Source organism: Urocitellus parryii, chromosome 2 (genome assembly GCF_045843805.1).
Source record: "Urocitellus parryii isolate mUroPar1 chromosome 2, mUroPar1.hap1, whole genome shotgun sequence".
NCBI classification, from domain to species: Eukaryota; Metazoa; Chordata; class Mammalia; order Rodentia; family Sciuridae; genus Urocitellus; species Urocitellus parryii.
The window spans coordinates 46062292-46084525 of NC_135532.1; the positions used below are offsets into that span (position 1 = coordinate 46062292).

Consider the following 22234-nt stretch of genomic DNA (forward strand, 5'->3'; position numbering starts at 1 on the left):
GCAGCATCCCTAATCTCAACCTGCTAGATGCCAGAAGCACTTGACCCCTAGTCAGTCGTGAAAATAAAAAATGACTCCAGACATTGCCAAATGTTCCCCAAGGGACTAGGGATGAGGAAGGGATGAAACTGTTGGCTTGCTGAGAATCACTGATTTAGATGGAGATTGCTCCCATGGTTTCAGCTGTCATGCATATGCTAATGATACTCATACCTCATATCTCAGCCCACACCTTCTCCTGAGCTCTAGACTCAAGTAATCAACAGCCACATTGGCTGGACAGGATGAGGACCAATTCCATTCAAGGTGATATTTACATTCATTCCATCTGTACACATTCTTTTCGGGATCCCATTCATGGTGCCAGTTCTTTAAATTCATAAAAGGCACAAACTGTTGTCCAATTCTTGTATGTACAGAGGAATTTCTCTTGAGAAAAGAAAAAATGAGAGAGGAAAGAGATATGATTTTACTTTTGTTTATGGGTTTTCTTTTTTTTCTGGGAGTAATGGCTTCTTGGTAGCTAAAGAGGTACATCTTCTAAGACCTTTGGGAAATGTATGAATTGAGAAACAGACTATTCAATTACTTGACATTGGTCAGATAATAGGTTGTCCTAAATTCATGGATTTAAGTGTGTCAAGGAGAGTTCATTCTCTTGGTGTGGAAACTGAGCTAACAATTTTTTCCCTTTCATTTTGTTATTTTCCCCAATACTGAAATTAATATGTTTATGGCAGAAATATTTAAAACAAAAAGGTTCAAAAAATTTTTTGTTTACCCATGAATTGATCACTCCAATGATATTTTTCTATATTTTATATCCTTATAAAAATTAGAATCATGTTGGATATAAAATTTTGGTTTTTATATTTTTAAACACTAAGTATAAAGATTTCATGACTGCAAAGTTGTAATTCAGTTAACCGTTCCTATTGAGTAATTACTTTTCAATATTTTAGTGTCATAAATAATGCTTCAGAAAACATCCTCACCCTAAGACTACAGTAACATCTATTTTAGTAAGCTAGAGTCCTAGAGGGGTGTATCTAGGTCCCTGATACAGGTTGTCATATTGCATCCCAGAATAACTGTACCAGTTTCCACCTTCATCCTCAGCAATATTTAAGATGATTTTCATCTTTCTTATCAAGTCTCTTTTTTAAAAATTGCTGCCTGTCTGATATTCACAAACATTTTTTTCATCTTAAGTTGGGCAATAATATTTGTGTTATTTGCATTTTCTAAGAGGCGTACTGCCCATTGATACAGTGGCTTCTCTTCCTTCTTTTTTAAATTACAGAAATAATAGACACTTGTTTGAACTTGCATTCATTACAACAAATGTGTTATTTTGTAATTTAATATAACACTGAAGGAAATCAAAGGTTTTCTTATGCCAGTCTCCACCCCGCTGAGGTAACCATGATAACACTCCTGTTCATGATGCGCCACACTGTTCTGTACACTTACATAACGCATATCAACACAGGCATGAAAGGGGACTGTACATTTCTTTTCCTTTTACTATTATGGCTATTCTTTTTTTTTAGACTTTTTTAAGTTTATTTTTTATTTGTTGATCAGACTTTTTTTTTTTTTTAATGTTGTGCTGCAAATCAACCCCAGTGATTGACACATGCCTGCAAGGCAAGAGATCTACTACTGAGCTACAACCCCAGCCCTCAGGCCTATTCTTATTGTTATGCCTTTTACTATTAGTTTTATCATGCCCAGGACTCTGCTTGCTTTGATAACTTAATAATATGTCTTAAATGTCATTTTAAGTCAATGCACCTAGACTTATTGCTCCTCACTTTTAAAAATAGATAGCTGTGCATGTATCAAAATATCATGTGGCTGGAGTCAGTGGCACATGCCTGTAATCCCAGAGGCTCCAGAGGCTGAGACAGGAGGATTTCGAGTTCAAAGCCAGCCTCAGCAAAAGCGAGGCACTAAGCAACTCAGTGAAACTCCGTCTCTAAATAAAATACAAAATAGACCTGGGGATGTGGCTCAGTGGTTGAGTGCTCCTGAGTTCAATCCCTGGTACTTGACCTGCCCCCCAACCCCCCTCCTGCCCCCAATCACATGATATCCCATTGACATGTAAAAATTTTATGGATTTAAGTATGTTGATAAATACATTTAATTTAAAAAATAAAAATAGGTAACTCAGTTGAAAAAAGTAATAAATAAACATAATGCAAGAGTATATGGTGATAGCTGGGCATGGTGGCACATGCCTGAAATCTCTGCTACCTGAAAGGCTGAGCAGGAGGACTCCAAGTTTAAGGCCGGCCTTGGCAATTTAGTGAGACCCTGGTTTTAGTACAAATATCCAGAAGCAAATCCTTCAGTTGAATACATCTTTATGACAAGTTGTTCCGTTGATCTACTCATGTATATCCTTTAAGAACCATCTCGAACATCACCTACTCTGAAAACCCTCACTGACCTTTCCTAGGTGTGACACTGTGCCTTAGAGTATCTTGAGGCTAAATCTCCTACACATGTCTCACTGTATTATGTAATTCTTTGTTTGTATGTCTGTCTTCTATACTTCATGCAAGCCCTTTATTTCAAAGTACCTAGCAAGGTCCTGTTTATACAATAGTCGTTTAATAAATGTGGTTGAATGACTGGGTGCTCAAACCCATATCAATCTCTTCATTGCCTCCCCCCCTCCCCATTATCTCTAAGAGCTCTTAGTGCTTATATCAATCATTTTGCTAACTGCCTTAGTTTTTTTCTCCATTCTTTCAGATGTGTACTGGGTTCTGTTGACATTAAACATAGATGTCTTGACCAAGTGTATCTAATTCTTTCAGCCTCAGTTTCTTCATCTGTAAAAGGGGGGGTGTTAAATAGTACCTCAATAAAAGCGTTGTGTGAAATAATTCATTAAAGTGCTTAGCACAATTTTTGGCACATAGTATGTGCTCAAAGTAAGCAAAGCATTTTATAAGCTTGTATCCTACCTACATCTATGTCATCTCTCTCTAGCAGTCTCCTAGGGTGGTTGTGAAGAATAAATAAGATACTAATGAAATCATGTTGTAATACATTGAATATTTATTACATTTATTTTCACCGTCTCTCTAACTAGGTTAGAAGCCTGTGTCAGCCTTCATTACTCAAGTCCCAGTCTTTGAGCAGGATGCATAGAGCCTTCTTTACTCAGCCTAGCTTCCATTTTACAGCCTCATCTCAATCACTTTCTTCTCAGCATCTATCATAGATTTATGTGCTTGTGAGATAGGTGTTCAATACGTATTTAAAGACAGTGGCAGCTTTAGAATTAGCAAGGCCTTTAGCTAACAGTGAGGCCTGCTCTCTTTGTTGGATGTTTGTTTGTAGAACTTGATAACTTTTTGCCTTGGTCAATTCACTCCTGACATTTTGGTGATGTAGTATTACATTAGGCTTCCTCTGCTTTGTGGTAGGACCGTTTCTGCTTTTGGAATGTATGAAAAGGAGGCTGTCTTAGCCAGTGCCCTACTTTTCTCCTACTAGAAATACAAATTATGTTTATATAACTCTTGTATTGCTGCATGACTGAAAAGTGCTTGATTGGGATCCTTTCTGATAGTTTAGCAGTATTCACCATCACAATGTAAAATTTTCACTCGGATTTTAGGAAGGGATAATAAAACCTTCAGAAACAGAAACAACAAAACCTCCAAAGGTTAAGGCTTTCAGTTACTGGATGGAAACACTGGTATGGTTACAATAAATCAACATGGGTGAAAGTTCCCATAATCTCATGCATGTTTTCTCAATTCCCAAAAAGGATTTGAAGTAACCTACGGGGAAAGCGCATTACAATAAGACCGAGAAATGAAGCCCGTGCGAGTTATCTGAATTCCGATGCTCCTAAAACCCGTCAGCATTTTCTGAACTCCCCAGAGTTTATGGGGCGACAGGGCAACGACTGGAGGCAGGCCTGGAGAATCCAGGTGAGGGGTCGCTGGGGACGCGAGGTGCGCAGGGGCGGAGGTCCAGCAGCCCGAGTGCCCAAGCCGGCTCCACGAGCTGGCGCTCCCCAGGATCTCTCCGCCCCGGTGGGCCGGGCCAAGAGGGCTGAGCCGGCCGAGCCGGGGGAAGGAGTTTCCGGCGGACTCAGCGTGGTGTCGCTTCCTGTTCTTCTTGCCGCACCGCTTCTCGCTGTGGTCCCGGGACGCCGTTGGGCCTGGGACCCTTAGCTGTCCCTGGCAGGACCCCGGCTCCATGCAGTCCCGCCTCCTGCTCCTCGGAGCGCCTGGCGGCCGTGGGGCCTCGGCCTCGCGGCGTGTGCGACTGCTCCTGCGGCAGGTGGTGCGGGCCAGGCCGGGCAGCGATGGGCAGCGGCCGGAGGTCAGACTGCTGCACGCCGGGGCGGGGGCAGACACAGGTAACCCAGGCGCCCCCGCCTTGCTCCCTGCAGCCTGCGCTGGGTCCGGGCCTCTGCCGGCTGCTGCCTGGCGGCACTCGGCTGGAGCGCTTGCTGTCACGATTGCTGAGAGATCTAAGTTCTCATCCCATCTCTCTGCTAACTGCTGCGTAATGTGGGGCAAAGCGCTGGCACTCTCTGGGCTTCATTCTGTAACTTGAGGGTCTGGACTAAAGATCCTGATGACCTGTTCTCCTTCTCCACTGGCGCGTTTACCCCCAGAAATCTGACTTGAATTATAGTACATGTAGAGGTTAATGCAGCAGCCTTGCAAGTTTTTGAAAGCTGGAATTGACCTTGCTTTCTGAGTGACCCCAAAGGCTTGGGCCTGGAGGCCATAGTGCTATGCCATATAGCTATGCCATATTCCCTGCAGGGATTGACATTGAGTAAAAGCATACATTCTGGTCAAAGAACCCATAGTTGACTGTGTGATATATCTCCACAAATCTTTTGGAGATCTACACTAGTCTTTCCAAGTTCCACATATTCTTAGAGCTGAAAAGTCAAAGGTTCATTTAGCCTAAACACTAAATGTGTGTGTGTGTGTGTGTGTGTGTTTGTGTGTTGTTGTGATTTGCTACAGATCACACAACTAGTGACTACACTAGAACTACATGCTCTGATTTCTAAACTTGGCATTTTTTTTTTTTTTGTCTCTACTTGAGGTGGTTTCAGGAATCCTCTTTGTTTTATATTGGAATTTGAGTGTTTGTGATGATTAAGGGAAGAGATGTATGTTGCTGTTCTTCAATGTCTAAGTTATTTCTAGGAAAAATTTTGTCAATGTCATTGTTGCTTAGAATGATGGAGGTTTTCACTATGAAATCGTAGATTTCATTGTTCCTCTTGCTTTCTGTCTTCACCTAATACTTTTTCTTCCCAAGAAATGAGTCAGTTTTACCTCCCGTTCATTCATTCATTCATTGAACAAATGCTTCCAGCAGAACTGACATTCAGAGTTTGCCTTTCTCCAGTTGTGGTGTCTAGAATATTTGTTTTGTTTTTATTTGTTATGTTATTTGATGTTTGTTGCTCCTCTATCCTAAAGGCAGAGGTCAAGGGCAGGCATGTAGCATAATCTATACCTTGGGTTTTGGAGCTAAACAGTCTTAGTTGGAATCCACTTCTGCACTATCTAGCCGTGAGGACTTGAAGGTAGGTTACTTGTGTTCCAATTTTAACTGTAAAATGAGGTTAGGAAGATAGGGTTGTTGTGAGGATTCAACTTGCAATTCAGTACATATATTATTAGTATTGTACATTCTTAGCTAGGTGAAAGTTATTCTGCTTCAGTGGCTTTAGAAGAAATGAAACCAGTTACTTTTAGGTTCAGAAGCATCTGGATAGGCAGATGGAGTAGAGTTAATTGACACATTTTTAAAAATAGAAGTTACTCTCTATACCTGAATAATACTTGTTGATTGTAAAAATATTAGAAACACATGTGAATGTAAATTTTAAGTCTGTATTATATAGATGGTGGTAAATGCCCTCAAAATTTGTGCTATGTTCAACAATTCGAAGTATAGGCGTTGTTTCAAATGCAAGTCACAGATATGTGAATAACAGTTTAACTTCTTAGACTCAGCCATTGACTTTGGCAGAATCAGAACACAAGAAGTACAGTATGTTGACCTAACTTGTCTTGCTGCTACAAAGATTCGTAATGCTGAAGGTTTGAGGCATGTGGATCCATGCACCTGGAAACTTACCGGAGATCTGGGCTCAAGTAAGAAAAGTTATGAGCCAGGGAAATAGAAGGCAGTTCTTGGCTACCCTGACATGATAGGGCAAGGCCTTCCAGGTTGGAGTGGCCTATTTGGAACCAGAGGTCATATGTTGACAAATGTAAAAAAAAAAAAAAAAAAGCAGTAGTTCATAATGGATTCATATTTATAATGAAAAGAGGCTCTGAGCTGCACTGATATATGTGACCAATAATTTACTAACTCCTCTTTATAATTGACATTGCTTCCTTAGCAGTTTTGGCGGAAAAAAAGTACACAGCAAAGTACATAAATAACATATTCTTCTTTCCCCTGGACTTTATGTCTTATTTATCATTATGTTGCTTTGGGGCCTGCCAACACATTGTATTTAATAAGCCTTCAGTGGCTTACTAGGTTAAAGATCAGAGAACCAGTGTGAGAAGCTGTGATTGCGTTGTTGGCTCTCAAGATAGAAACTTTACTAAGCCTGATAAGAAGAAAGATAGGTCATTTATGGAAAAACAAAACAACACAAAATCCCAAAGCCACTGTTTTTTATTCTTTGTTTTTAGATAGAGTAAGTATCTTCAATTTGTAAATTCTTTATCCCTTTACACTTCTATTAGTAGTAGTGTCTCTTGGTTTTAGAAACAGAGGGGTTAGTTAACAAGGAGTTTATTTACTGCAGAGTTTTCAATAAAGAATATTGTAGTGTTTTCACAGATGGAGCCAAGTAAGTTGGTTCAGTAGGACTCTGATGTGAAATGGATTCAAATATACTGGAAATAAAATGAGAAACTCAGAAACACAACTATGTAAATCCACTATGACATTTAGTGTTCTCTTTCAACACAATTATTAATGGATTCACTGCTTTTTCTTTATGACTTCTGTGTATGAATTAAATGTTTATAGAAATACTTCAAAATACTTTTGCATAATCAATCTATATTCATTATAGAAAACTGGAAAATACAAATCCCCTAAATAGTCCTCCCACCCAAATTTATAATTGTCAACTTTTTAAAAATATTTTTTTAGTTGTTAATGGACTTTATTTTGTTTATTTATATGTGGTACTGAGAATTGAACCCAGTGCCTCACACATGCTAGGCAAGCACTCTACCACTGAGCCACAATCCAAGCCCCAGTTGTCACTTTCTTGCTGTTAATCCTATCAAGTTTTATTGATCTCACTATAATAAAACATTTATGCAAAAACATCGTTTGAAAAATGGGATATGTGTTTTGTGACACATTATTGTGAATATATCAACATAATATTGCCATGCATGATCATTTAAAATAGGAATTATTAAATTAATGTATTTATCCACATAATTTATCTTATTGGTTTCTCATTCTTGGATATGTAGATTGTCTATTTTAAAACATAAACAGTGAAATAAATGTCCATTTATAAACATTTTTGTGATTTTGAGATTACACCTTTGGGCTATAATAGAAATAGTAATAAATGACACTGGGGAGGGAAAATATAGAACTCTGGCTTTAACTGAGAAATCCAGTATAAAGGGAAAAGAACTATACTTTGGTTTAGGTCTTAATTCTATATTGACTTGGTATTGAACCTTGGGAAATTATTAACTATTTTGACCCTGCAATAGGACATTTTGACTCTGAGGATCTTCTGATAGTGTTTATATAGTAAAGAATTTAGCAGAAATATTCCAGAAGAGTTGTAAACGTACAAATCATTAGGAAGACCCATATCAGGAACACGTAGAGCAAGATGGAAATTGATATATTTGGTTTTCTCTTGGGTCTCAGTTTTGTGTATTAAAGAAAGGTGCCACTGACCCATTTGTTCTTAACCTGAGGTGATTCCCCTCCCCCAGGGGACATTTGGCAACATCTGGAGATGGTTTTGGTTGTCAGAGCCATGAGGGAGGGCTACTACTGTCATTATGTGTGTGGAGACTAGTGATACTGCTAAACATTCTATAATACACAGGACAGCTCCTCTGTTTTAGTGAGCTTTTTTGCTGCTGTGACCAAAAGACCTGACAAGAACAATTTTAGAGAGGAAGAGTTTATTTGGTGCTCACAGTTTCTGAGCTCTCTGAACATAGATGACTGTTTCTAGATGGCCACCTCCATGGCTCTGGTCCAAAGATAAGGCAGGACATCTTGGCAGAACAGTGTGGTAGAGGAAAACACCCCCACCAGGAAAGAGACAGCTCCACTCTTTTGGAACAAAATATATATCCCAAAGGCATGCTCCCTATGACCTACTTTCTCTAGACACACCTGCTTACAGTTGCCACCAAGTTAATCCCTATGAGAAGATTAATTCATGGACTCTGTTAAGGTTTTCATAACCCAATCATTTCACCTCTAAACTTTCTTGCATTGTCTCACACATGAGCTTTTGGGTCACTTGATATCTAAACTATAACACTGTCACAATGAAGAAGTATCTATCCAAAATGTCAATAGTGCCACGTTTGAGAAACCATGAACTAAACCAACTTCTTTTTCAAAGCTTGTTAAAAACTTCATACAAATCAAATTTAAGAGTTTAACTAAGCAATGAATGATTGGCAAATCAGATAGCTCTAGAACCAGAAAAGTTTCAGCGAGGTTCACATAGCAATGAGGGCAAGCAGCATTTATGGACAAGAAACAAGTGCAGTTCAGAAAGAACTTGATGGATTATAGTTCACTGTTTGCCTTATTTGCCCATGGTTTGATCAGTTGGCAACCTGTGTTGACTGAAGCTGGGCTTGGTGTGACTGGCTAAGACTCAGTTAATATAAAGTTAGTATATTAAGTTAGGTTTTCAACTAGTTTACTAAGTTGATTTACATTTTTAGAAGCCTCTTGCTTGATGCTCTAATGTTTGGGGATTTTCAGATACCTTTTTGATTTGATTTCTAGTTTAATTTCACTGTGGCCAGAAAGCATACTCTATGATTTTAGTCCTTTGAAATTTATCAAGACTTGCTTCATGGTCCAGTTTATGATATACTTGGGTGAATTTTCCATGTACATTTAAAAAGAACTTGTAATATGCTGTCATTGGGTGTAATGTTCCAAAAAGGTTTTGTAGGTCAAGTGGTTTCAGATCAATACTCTTCTCTGCCCTTATCTTTGATACTTAATCTTAGCCAAAAGACTAAGAAGCAATTGTCCTAACTTCTGTATTCCTTTCTCCCCCTGTTCCTTCCATCAATTTCTGGAGAAATACATTAAATTATTTAGATGATTGTGAATTTATCTATTTCTACTTTTCTGTCAAGTTTTTTTTTTCTTATTTTTCCTTCATATTTATTCTCTAGCTCCCTTGTTGCCCAGGTCATCATCATGGTTTTGCTCTTTTCTTTCACAGAGAAAGAGGTTAGGATGTTGCTTTATCTAGTTTCCTTCTTTCCTTGCTTGCTCTTCTGGCTTTTTAGGCCTAGAGGTGGTCATGGTTTTCTGTTATGGCTAGTCCCAGGATATTGCATTATTCTTATTATTTTTCTGCCCTCACCTTTGTTAATCGTTTCTTGATCATACTCTTTTCAGTTACTCAATTTAAATGTAACAATATCCCATCTGTTTCTTTGAAGGTCTCTGATTGACAAATCGATATGCTTGGTAAGGCATTTTAGTTAGTAGAAAAATCCAGCGCAGAAACAAGAAATAGGGAGGAGACCAGTTGTGGCTGGAGTAGGATGAGTGCAGAGAAAAATTATAGGAGATGAAGTCAGAGAGGAAACTGGGGAAGCTAGATTAAAAATATACCTGTAGGCTATTGCAAAGAATGGAGGATTGACCAGAGGATTGGTATTGATGCATATTTTATTAGGATCACTGTAGGTACTCTATTGAGACTAGACTGTGGTGGAGCAAGGGTTGAAACAGAAAATCTGTCAAGATATGTGAGAGAAGGCTTTTTGGACTACCATGGATTAGGGTATAAAAGAGAAAAATTAGGAATTTCTTGACTCCATGCTTTGTGGTCTGAACTGCTGGAAGGAAGAAGTAGCCATTAGCAGAATGGGAATACTGAGTTGAGCTTTTTGATGGGAAGATCAAAAGTGCAGTTCTAAATACTGAGGAAAAATTTTAATACTTTAAAAAAACCTCAGTAAAAAAGTTATAGATATACCATGTTTTATTTTGTGATTCCCCTGTTATTTAATATTAAGTTAAAATTTTTTTGTAAAAAACATATCAAGAGATGTCTTAGTCTGCTTGGGCTGCTATAACAAATTTCATAAACTGGATTATTCACAAACAACAGAAATTTATTTCTCACAGTTTGGGGTTTGGAAATTCAAAAATCAGGGTGCCAACTGATTAGATGTTTTAGTGAGGGCTAACTTTTTGGTTCATGTTGACACCTTTTACCTCTATCTTCACATGGTTAAAGGAGAAAATGAGCTGCCAGATAATTATAGTCTTTTTAAGAATTGAAATAACATTTATGAAGGATTCTCATTTGAAAATGACACAGCTATAATTCTTTATAACTATTCTGTAATAAAAAGCAGTAAGTATCTCTCTTATATTTGTAAGGAAGGTTATACTTTAAAAACTGATACTTTAGAAAGTAGCTAATTTATGTTTTCTTTGCACTAAGAAAAATAGGGTAGCATAATCTGTCAGCCAATGCCTGGATGTAGTTAAGGTTGTACTGTGAGACCCTACTGACCACTACATTTTTGAAAATATTAGAATTTAAAGACCAGTGGTTCTCAAAGTTGCATTAAAAATGACCTGGAGGGCTTGCTGAAGCAGATTGCTCGACAATACTCTAGAGTTTCTGATTCAGTGTTCTGGGGGGCCTGAATATTTGCATTTTTAATAATTTTCAGGTGATGATGTTGCTACTGGTCTTTGAAAGTGTGAAGACCAGAGACTGAAGACGGTAGTTATTATCACCATGATTTAAGTTCTTAGTCTCTAGAGTATCTGACTAGTTATAAACTGGCCATTCTGAAATATGAATTTTCCACAACTACTTTTTGAGTGTCTTTGAACCGTGTCCAAAGTTCCAGGTGCAGATGGTGTCAGTATGCCTAACTTGCTGTTAGGACAAAGCAGAGAGCGATTATTTGGTTTAGTCCTGTACTTTAGGAAATCAGTCATAAATTAATGTTAGTTTAAAAACTTGAAAGTATAGAAGTTACTGAGAACTTTTGTAGTTCTTTTTCTACTTGTTTCATGTTGAGGTTCTTGGCATTTATGTCACTTAGAGTTTTGTTCTTTTAATATGGATCTAGAAATATTAAATTTTGGGGTGGATTGCTACAGAACCTGAAATTGTATGTAGTAAAATAAGGATGTATAAAGATATAAAAAGGTTGAGGATATGTGTTAAAAATTCAACTATTCATGCTTTGGATACTCTTAAATAACATATATCTTCTGTATTATTATTGCCTATGTTAGCATTACTATTAATGAAAAAACAAAGGTGGTTAATATTGTATTGTGCTTCATCTTTTTTTGCTAACCCAAATTTGAAATGTGAATTTTAATAATACTTCATTTCTCCCTGATATAACTTATACTGTGGACAGAAGTTTTTGAATGCACTGCCTTTAACATGGTCATATGTGTAGTACATTTCTGTGATGTCCTCTCTGTAAGTCAGAAGAATCATTGTTGATAAAGGTATGGTATATGTCACTTGTCCCTTGTAATGTGTGTTTTCTTTATTCTCTTTTTAGGTGATACTGTTAATATTGGGGATGTATCCTATAAGTTGAGAACTCCTAAGAACCCAGAACTTGTGCCGCAGAACTACAGTAAGAAATATTTATTTATGAATGAATATATTTTAAACTTTTTAAATGGGAATTTTCAAACAAACACAACCTAGAGAGAATATTAAAAAAGTGTAGGATCTAGTTTATTAATATTATGCCAATCTTTAACTTGAACCTCTTTTTTTTTTTTTTTGTTCTGGAGTATTTAAAACCTATCCAAGACATCCTATTACTTTCTTTATTCATGACTATTTAGTAGAAACATTAGTTTTTCTCACTACCCTTAAAAATAAAACTTGGGATAAAGTTTACATCTATTAAAATGCATAAATTTTAAATGTTTATTTGGTTAGTTTTGACAATTTTATAAACCTATATAACCACCAGGATTACTTTTATTACGTCTGTATTGGCTTTCCATCTCTGTGACAATATACCTGACATAAACTCAGATTAAAGGAGGAAATATTTATTTGGCTCATGATTTCAGAGGTTTCACTTTATGGTTGGATAGCTCCATTGCTCTGGGCCCATGGCAAGGCAGAACATAAATGTGGCAGAGTGAAGGTACCCACCTCATGGTGGCTGGGATGCAGAGGGATACAGCTTAGAACAAGATATATCCTCAGTGACCTACTTCCTCCAACTAGGCTTTACTCCTAAAGTTTCTACTACCTCCCAAGAATGCCACCAGCTGGGGACCATGTCTTCAACACATAAACCTTTGGGGGATATTCCAGATTCAAACTGTAACAACCTCCAAATGTTCTCTTTGCCTTTATCCTGTCTTTTCTGCCGTGATAGATTAGTTTTACCTACTCCTTAGCTTTTTAAAAGTAGAGTCATGCAGTGCCGGGTTTCTGTTCTCGCGATTAAAAGGCTCAGGGGTCACTCTAGTTAAACTGGGCTAACTGGGCTGCACGAAATAACCACACAAGAGACACAAATACCTTTTTCTTTGGGGTCACTGTGACGGCTCCTCTGACCTTAAGGGTCTGCAGAAAGAGAAAGAGCGAGAGCACGCGCTGACCCCTTTTATTGAGGAGAAGCTATTCAAATGAGGCAAGGGGTCAGGTTTCAGGGGGCTGAGTCTGTCTTCATGATGTCCACTGTCAGCAGGTTGACTCTCATCTGGGTAGGCCACACCCAAGGGCACAGTAAGAGAAGGGGACACACACAAGGCACTTCCATGGAAGATTCTATCCTAAACAGGGCAAGGGGTTATATTACAAAGAAACAGGTGAGCATAGCTTCACCCATGGGGCTGTAGCAAGACACACCCATTTCTGTGACTGAGCGCCTCAGCACCCAGCTGGGGAGTGGAACTCAGTCACCCATAAGGTTGGCCTCCCACAATGCAGTATGATTGTGTGTGTGTATCTAAGTTCTTTACATCAAGAGAATGAATTTAAGTTCATTCATGTGGCTGCACCTATCTGTTTGTTTTGATTGCTGAATAGTAGTTTATTGTAAAAAATACCACAGTGTGTTCATCCATTCTTCTGTTGATAGATATTTGGATAACTTCCATTTTAGATTGCCATAAATAAGGTACTATGAAAATTTGTGTACAAGTCTTGTGATCATAAATTTTCACTTCTTTTGAGTAGAAAACTAGGAATTGAATTGATGTATTATAGGATAGATACCTGTTTATAACACACTGGAAATAATTCTCCAAATCAGTTGATCAGTTATACTATTTCCATTTTTTTTGGTACCAGGAATTGAACCCAGGGGTACTTAATTACTGAGTAGTACCCCCAGTTCTTTGTTTTTATTTCGAGACAGGGTCTTGCTATGCTGTGGGACTCACTGAATTGCTGAGTTTGGCTTTGAACTTGTGATTCTTCTGTCTCAGCTTCCAGAGCCACTGGGATTACAGGCATGCATCACTACACTTGGCTGTACCATTTAACTTTTAACAGTGATATTCTACATCCTTACCAACATTGGTGTCTTATTCTATTAGGTATGAAATAGTAACACATTGTGGTTTTTGTTTATAAGTTTTGTTCAGATGTAATTCATATACCATAAAATTCACTTTTAAAGTGTATAGTTTATTGATTAGTAGCATATTCAAGGAGTTGTATAGCCACACCACTAACTTTAGAACATTGTTATTACTCCTGAAAAGTTACATATTAATAGTCACTCCCCATTTTTTCCTTTTCAACATCAACCCTTGGTAATCACTATGCATTATGTTTTTATGGGTTTGTCTATTCAGGACATGTTATATAAATGGAATCATACAATATGTGGCCTCTGTATCTGGCTTATTTCACTTAACATGTTTTCAAGGTTCATTGTTGTCATAGTATGTATTACTATGGATGAATTATATTCCATTGTATGAATATTTTACAATTTATATATGCATTTATCAGTTGATGGATATTTGGTTTCCACTTTTGGTCTGTTATGAGTAATACTGTTGTAGAAGTTTTTATACGGGCATATGTTTTCAATTTTCTTACATATGTACCCAGGAGAGAAATTGCTAGGTCATATGGTAATCCTTTGTAACATTTTGAGCAATTACCAAAATGGTTTCCAGAGCAGCTGTACTATTTTACATCCCCATCAGCAATGAATAAGGGTTCTCATTTCTCAATATCATCTCTGCTTTTTACTGTCCATCATTTTGATTGTAGCCATCCTTATGCATGTGAAGTGGTATCTTATTGTGCTATTGTGCTTTTGATTTGACTATTCCTAATGACTTGCCATTTCTTTGCTCAAAATCATTTTACTTCTTTTCTCAAGAATTTAAAACATCTTTCTTATACCTTGGGAACAAAGATAAATCCTTAGCTATTTTGATCTAGACTTAGCCTAATCTTTCCACTCTCTTTTTTCTATGTTTCAGTGATTGAGCACAATATAGAACATGTTTTTTTTTCCCCCTTTAGATTTTTCCACTAGACTATGTGCTCTTTAGGAAAGAAATCTTATTTTCATCTAATGCAAAATTACATTGACTCTATCTCCTAAATGGCTTTGCCATCTGTCTTCTCTACTCTGTCCCCCCCTTATTTTATTTTTTTCTTTAATTTTTATTGTTGGTTGTTCAAAACATTACATAGTTCTTGACATATCATATTTCACACTTTGATTCAAGTGGGTTATGAACTCCGATTTTTACCCCGTATACAGATTGCAGCATCACATCGGTTACACACCCACTGTTTTACATATTGCTATACTAGTGTCTGTTATATTCTGCTGCCTTTCCTATCCTCTACTATCCCCCATCCCCTCCCCTCCCATCTTCTCTCTCTACCCTATCTACTGTAATTCATTTCTCCCCCTTGTTTTTTTCCCCCTTTTCCCTCACTTCCTCTTGTATGTAATTTTGTATAACCCTGAGGGTCTCTTTCCATTTCCATGCAATTTCCCTTTTCTCTCCCTTTCCCTCCCATCTCATGTCTCTGTTTAATGTTAATCTTTTCTTCCTGCTCTTCCTCCCTGCTCTGTTCATAGTTGCTCTCATTATATCAAAGAAGACATTTGGTATTTGTTTTTTAGGGATTGGCTAGCTTCACTAAGCATAATCTGCTCTAGTGCCATCCATTTCCCTGCAAATTCTATGATTTTGTCATTTTTTTAATGCAGAGTAATACTCCATTGTGTATAAATGCCACATTTTTTTTTATCCATTCATCTATTGAAGGGCATCTAGGTTGGTCCCACAGTCTTGCTATTGTGAATTGTGCTGCTATGAACATCGATGTAGCAGTGTCCCTGTAGCATGCTCTTTTTAGGTCTTTAGGGAATAGATCAAGAAGGGGAATAGCTGGGTCAAATGGTGGTTTCATTCCCAGCTTTCCAAGAAATCTCTATACTGCTTTCCAAATTGGCTGCACCAATTTGCAGTCCCACCAGCAGTGTACAAGTGTGCCCTTTTCCCCACATCCTCGCCAGCACTTGTTGTTGTTTGACTTCATAATGGCTGCCAATCTTACTGGAGTGAGATGGTATGTTAGGGTGGTTTTGATTTGCATTTCTCTGACTGCTAGAGATGGTGAGCATTTTTTCATGTACTTGTTGATTGATTGTATGTCCTCCTCTGAGAAGCGTCTGGTCTGTTAAGGTCCTTGGCCCATTTGTTGATTGGGTTATTCGTTTTCTTATTGTTTAATTTTTTGAGTTCTTTGTATACTCTGGATATTAGGGCTCTATCTGAAGTGTAAGGAGTAAAGATTTGTTCCCATGATGTAGGCTCCCTATTTACCTCTCATTGTTTCTTTTGCTGAGAAAAAACTTTTTAGTTTGAGTAAGTCCCATTTGTTGATTCTAGTTATTAACTCTTGTGCTATGGGTGTCCTATTGAGGAATTTGGAGCCCAACCCCACAGTATGTAGATCGTAGCCAACTTTTTCTTGTATCAGACGCCATGTCTCTGATTTGATATCAAGCTCCTTGATCCATTTTGAGTTAACTTTTGTGCATGGCGAGAGAAAGGGATTCAGTTTCATTTTGTTGCATATGGATTTCCAGTTTTCCCAGCACCATTTGTTGAAGATGCTATCCTTTCTCCATTTCATGCTTTTAGCCCCTTTATCAAATATAAGATAGTTGTAGTTTTGTGGATTGGTTTCTGTGTCCTCTATTCTGTACCATTGGTCCACCTGCCTATTTTGATACCAGTACCATGCTGTTTTTGTTACTATTGCTCTGTAGTATAGTTTGAGGTCTGGTATCGCTGTACCGCTTGAGCTTAGAGTTGTTTTTGCTGTTCTGGGTCTTTTATTTTTCCATATGAATTTCATGATTGCTTTATCTATTTCTACAAGAAATGCTGTTGGGATTTTGATTGGCATTGCATTAAACCTATAGAGAACTTTTCGTAATATCGCCATTTTGATGATGTTAGTTCTGCCTATCCACGAACAGGGTATATTTTTCCATCTTCTAAGATCTTCTATTTCTCTCTTTAGGGTTCTGTAGTTTTCATTGTATAAGTCTTTCACTTCTTTTGTTAGGTTGATTCCTGAGTATTTTATTTTTTTTGAGGATATTGTGAATGGAGTGGTTGTCCTCATTTCCATTTCAGAGGATTTGTTGCTGATATACAGGAATGCCTTTGATTTATGCATGTTGATTTTATATCCTGCCATTTTGCTGAATTCATTTATTAGCTCTAATAGTTTCTTTGTAGATCCTTTTGGGTCTGCTAGGTATAGAATCATGTCAACTGCAAATAGTGATAATTTAAGTTCTTCTTTTCCTATTTTTATGCCTTTAATTTCTTTCATCTGTCTAATTGCTCTGGCCAGTGTTTCGAGAACTATGTTGAACAGAAGTGGTGAGAGAGGGCATCCCTGTCTTGTTCCAGATTTGAGAGGGAATGCCTTCAATTTTTCTCCATTCAGAATGATGCTAGCCTGAGGCTTAGCATAGATTGCTTTTACAATATTAAGGTATGTTCCTGTTATCCCTAGTTTTTCTAGAGTTTTGAACATAAAGAGATGCTGTACTTTGTCGAATGCTTTTTCTGCATCTATCAAGATGATCATATGGTTCTTATCTTTAAGTCTATTGATGTGGTGAATAACATTTATTGATTTCCGTATATTGAACCAGCCTTGCATCCCAGGGATGAATCCTACTTGATCATGATGCACGATCTTTTTGATATGTTTCTGTATCCTATTCGCCAGAATTGTATTGAGGATTTTTGCATCTAGGTTCATTAGAGATATTGGTCTGTAGTTTTCTTTCTTTGAAGTGTCTTTGTCTGGTTTAGGAATCAGGGTGATGTTGGCCTCATAGAATGAATTTGGAAGTTCTCCCTCTTTTTCTATTTCCTGAAATAGCTTGAAAAGTATTGGTATTAGTTCCTCTTTAAAGGTTTTGTAAAACTCTGTTGTATACCCATCCGGTTCTGGGCTTTTCTTAGTTGGTAGTCTTTTGATGGCTTCTTCTATTTCCTCAATTGATATTGGTCTGTTTTGGTTGTGTATAGCCTCCTGACTCAATCTGGGCAGATCATATGACTTAAGAAATTTATCGATGCCTTCACTATCTTCAATTTTATTGGAGTATAAGAATTCAAAATAATTTCTGATTATCTTCTGTATTTCTGAAGTGTCAGTTGTGATATTGCCATTTTCATCCCGTATGCTAGTAATTTGAGTTCTCTCTCTTCTTCTCTTCATTAGCATGACTAAGGGTCTGTTGATTTTATTTATTTTTTCAAAGAACCAACTTTTAGTTTTGTCAATTTTTTCAATTGTTTCTTTTGCTTCAATTTCATTAATTTCAGCTCTGATTTTAATTATTTCTTGCTTTCTACTTCTTTTGCTGTTGTTTTGCTCTTCTTTTTCTAGGATTTTGAGATGAAGTATGAGATCATTTATTTGTTGTTTTTTTTCTTTTTTTAAGGAATGAACTCCAAGCAATGAATTTTCCTCTTAGAACTGCTTTCAATGTGTCCCATAGATTCTGATAGGTTGTGTCTGTGTTTTCATTTATCTCTAAGAATTTTTTAATTTCCTCCTTGATGTCTTCTATAACCCATTGATCATTCAGTAACCTATTGTTCATTCTCCAAGTGATGCATGATTTTTCCTTCCTTCTTTTATAGTTGATTTTCAGTTCCATTCCATTATGATCAGATAAGATGCATGGTATTATCTCTACTCCTTTATAATTTCTAAGAGTTGCCCTGTGACATAATATATGATCTATTTTTGAGAAGGATCCATGTGCTGCTGAGAAAAAAGTGTAACTGCTTGATGTTGGGTGGATTAGTCTATATATGTCAATTAAGTCTAGGTTATTAATTGTTTTATTGAGTTCTATAGTTTCCTTATTCAACTTTTGTTTGGAAGATCTGTCCAGTGGTGAGAGAGGTGTGTTGAAGTCTCCCATGATTATTGTATGGTGATCTATAGGCTCTTGTACTTGAGAAGAGTTTGTTTGATGAACATAGCTGCACCATTGTTTGGGGCATATATATTTATGATTGTTATGTCTTGTTGGTGTATGGTTCCCTTGAGCAGTATGTAGTGTCCCTCTTTATCCCTTTTCATTAACTTTGGCTTGAAATCTATTTTTTTTGATATGAGTATGGACACTCCTGCTTGTTTCCGAAGTCCATATGAGTGATATGATTTTTCCCAACCTTTCACCTTCAGTCTATGTATGTCTTTTCCTATCAAATGCATCTCCTGTAGGCAGCATATTGTTGGGTCTTGTTTTGTGATCCATTCTACTAGCCTGTGTCTCTTGATTGGTGAGTTTAAGCCATTAACATTTAGGGTTATTATTGAGATATGGGTTGTTCTTTCAGCCATATTTGTTTATTTATATTACTTAACATGGTTTGTTTTTCCTCTTTGATTATTTTCCCCCCGTTACTGTACTACCTCCCACTGTTGGTTTTCATTGTTATTTTCCTTTTCCTCTTCCTGTAATGTTTTGCCGAGGATGTTTTGAAGAGCTGGTTGTCTAGCTGCAAATTCCTTTAACTTTTGTTTATCTTGGAAGATTTTAATTTCATCTTCCATCCTGAAGCTTAATTTCGCTGGATACACAATTCTTGGTTGGAACCCATTTTCTTTCAGTGTTTGAAATATATTATTCCAGGATCTTCTAGCTTTCAGAGTCTGTGTTGAAAGATCAGCTGTTATCCTGATTGGTTTACCCCTAAATGTAATCTGCTTCCTTTCTCTTGTAGCTTTTAAAATTCTCTCCTTATTCTGTATGTTGGGCATCTTCATTAAAATGTGTCTAGGTGTGGATCTCTTATGATTTTGCACATTCGGCGTCCTGTAGGCTTCTAGGATTTGGGACTCTGTTTCATTCTTCAAGTCTGGGAAGTTTTCTCCTATTATTTCTTTGAATAGATTGCTCATTCCTTTGGTTTGGACCTCTATACCTTCCTGTATCCCAATGACTCTTAGGTTTGGTCTCTTTTTGTTATCCCATATTTCTTGGATGTTCTGCTCATGGTATCTTAACAGTCTTGCTGAGCTGTCTATGTTCTTTTTATTTGAAATACTGTGTCTTCATTGTCTGATATTCTATCTTCTAAGTGTTCTACTCTGCTGGTAGTATTCTCAATTGAGTTTTTAAGTTGGTTTATTGCTTCCTGCATTTCTAGGATTTCTTTTTGGTTTTTTTTTTTTTTATAACCTCCATCTCCCTGTATAGTTGATCTTTTGCTTCTTGGATTTGTTTATGTAATTCATTGTCGAAGTGATCTTTCATTGTCTGATTTTGCTGTCTAATGTCTTCCTTGAGATTCCAGATCATCTGAAGCATGTATATCCTGAATTCTTTATCTGACATTCCATCTGTTGCAGATATTACCTCTTCTAACGTTGAGTTGACCTGCATTGCTTGTGGTTCTTTCTTTCCTTGTCTTTTCATACTGCTCCCGTTTCTTTCTGCTTTGTGAAACTGTTGTGTTATTGACTTTTCCCACTATATATTTATATTGCTCTTATATAGTTGCAAAGTCTCCCTCGAAGGCGTGGGTGGTGGCTCTGCCCCTCCTCCAATTGGGACAATTTGCCTACCTCGCTGGCAGGCCACCGGGCCTGTTCTGCCGGTAGGTAGCAGGTCTGCCTACCTTGCAGGTGCGGGTGGCGGTTCTGCCCCTCCACAGGCCGCTGGGCCTGATCTGTCTGTTGGTTGCAGGTCCACCTACCTTGTAGGTGCTGGGGAGGCTGTGCCCCTCCGAAGGCCACTGGGCCTGTCCTGTTGGTGGTCGCAGGCCCGCCTACCTAGCAGGCAAGGGCAGCGGCTCTGTCCCTCCCCCAACCAGGGCGATGTATGTACCATGCTGTCGGGCCCCTGGGCCTGTTCTGCTGGTGGGTCGCAGGTCCGCCTACCTTGCAGGCGCTGGGGAGGCTCTGTCCCTCCACAGGCCGCTGGGCCTGTTCTGTCAGTGGTCGCAGGTCCGCCTACCTAGCAGGCGAGGTCGGCGGCTTTGCCCCTCCCCCAATCAGGGCAATGCATCTACCATGCTGTCGGGCCGCTGGGCCTGTGCTGCTGGTGGGTCGCAGGTCCGCCTACCTTGCAGGCGCTGGGGCGTCTTTTCCCCTTCGCAGGTCCCTGGGCCTGTTCTGCTGGTGAGTCGCAGGTCTGCCTACCTCTCCCCCCTTTATTTTACTATGTTTTAGGTTTTTTCTTTTTAATTATATTTTCTTAGTGGTCATCATAGGGATTACAGTTAACACCTAAAGCAATTTTTTCAGGCTAATACTAACTTTAATTTTAATAATATAAAAAACTTTGCTTCAGTATATGTAGGTCTGTTCTCTCCCACCTCCTTTGTGTTGTTGTTGTTTTTTTGTTTTTATTATTATTATTTAATATTTACTTTTTTTAGTTGTAGTTGGACATAATACCTTTATTTATTGATTTTTATGTGGTGCTGAGGATCAAACCCAGGGCCTCGCACATGCTAGGTGAGGGCTCTCCCACTGAGTCACAGCCTACTGTGTGTTATTATTGTTATACAACTTATATCTTTATACATTAAAAGTCTACAGTTTTATAATTTTTGCTTTATGAAGTTGTCTTTTAAGTTAAATAGGAGAAGAAAAGAATGGACAAAAACATGTTTATACTGTCTTTATATTTGCTTATATTATTTTCTTTACCAGTCTTAATTTCTTTGTGTAGACTTGATTTACTATTTATTATGCTTTCATTTCAGCCTGAAAAAAGGACTTTAGTATTTCTTATAGGGGAAGTCAGCTAGTAAAGAATTCTCTGTTTTTGTTGATCTGGAAATATCATAATTTCTTCTTTTTATTTTGAAGGATAATTTTACTGGGTATACAGTTCTTTGTTGACGGTTCTTTTGAGCACTTTGAATATGTCACCATATTGCCTTTGGCCTCCCTCCTTTCTGATGAGAAGTCAGTTATTAATCTTATCAAGGATCCTCTATGTAATGAGTTGCTTTTCTCTCTGCTGTGAAGATTCTCATTTTGGCTTTTGATAGTTTGATTTGGATGTGTATTGTTTTAGTAAGCTTTTTCAATGCTGTGACTAAAAGAATAACCTGGAACAATTGTGAAGGAGGAAAAGTTTATTTAGGGGCTCACAGTTTCAGAGTTCTCAGTCTATAGATAGCAGGCTCCATTCCTCAGGGCTGGAGAGGAGGCAGCACATAATAATTGCAGAAGAGTATGGTGGAGAGAAATAGCTCACATTTCTGATGATCAGAAAGCAGAGACTCCACTCGCCAGATACCAAATAAGTCACCCTCCCCACCAAGGAATTCCCTCAGGGACCCACCTCTTTCAGCCACACTGTACCCTCCTTCAGTTATCACTCAATTAATTTTGTCAGGGGATCAATTCACAGATTGCTTTAGGGCTCTCATAACTCAATCATTT

At 37.8% G+C, this 22234-nt stretch overlaps 1 protein-coding gene across 1 annotated transcript in view; it reads left to right on the forward strand.

Annotated features, from left to right (window-relative positions):
• Positions 1 to 4123: 4123 nt before the first annotated feature.
• The window catches only part of Vwa8 (von Willebrand factor A domain containing 8), a 396504-nt gene continuing 378393 nt past the window's right edge, over positions 4124 to 22234 (forward strand). Inside the window, exons 1-2 of the mRNA XM_077795206.1 lie at positions 4124 to 4393; positions 11829 to 11906. Of these exons, the coding sequence (XP_077651332.1) occupies positions 4231 to 4393; positions 11829 to 11906 (241 nt within the window). The 5' untranslated portion in view covers positions 4124 to 4230. The remainder of the gene's footprint in view (positions 4394 to 11828; positions 11907 to 22234) is intronic.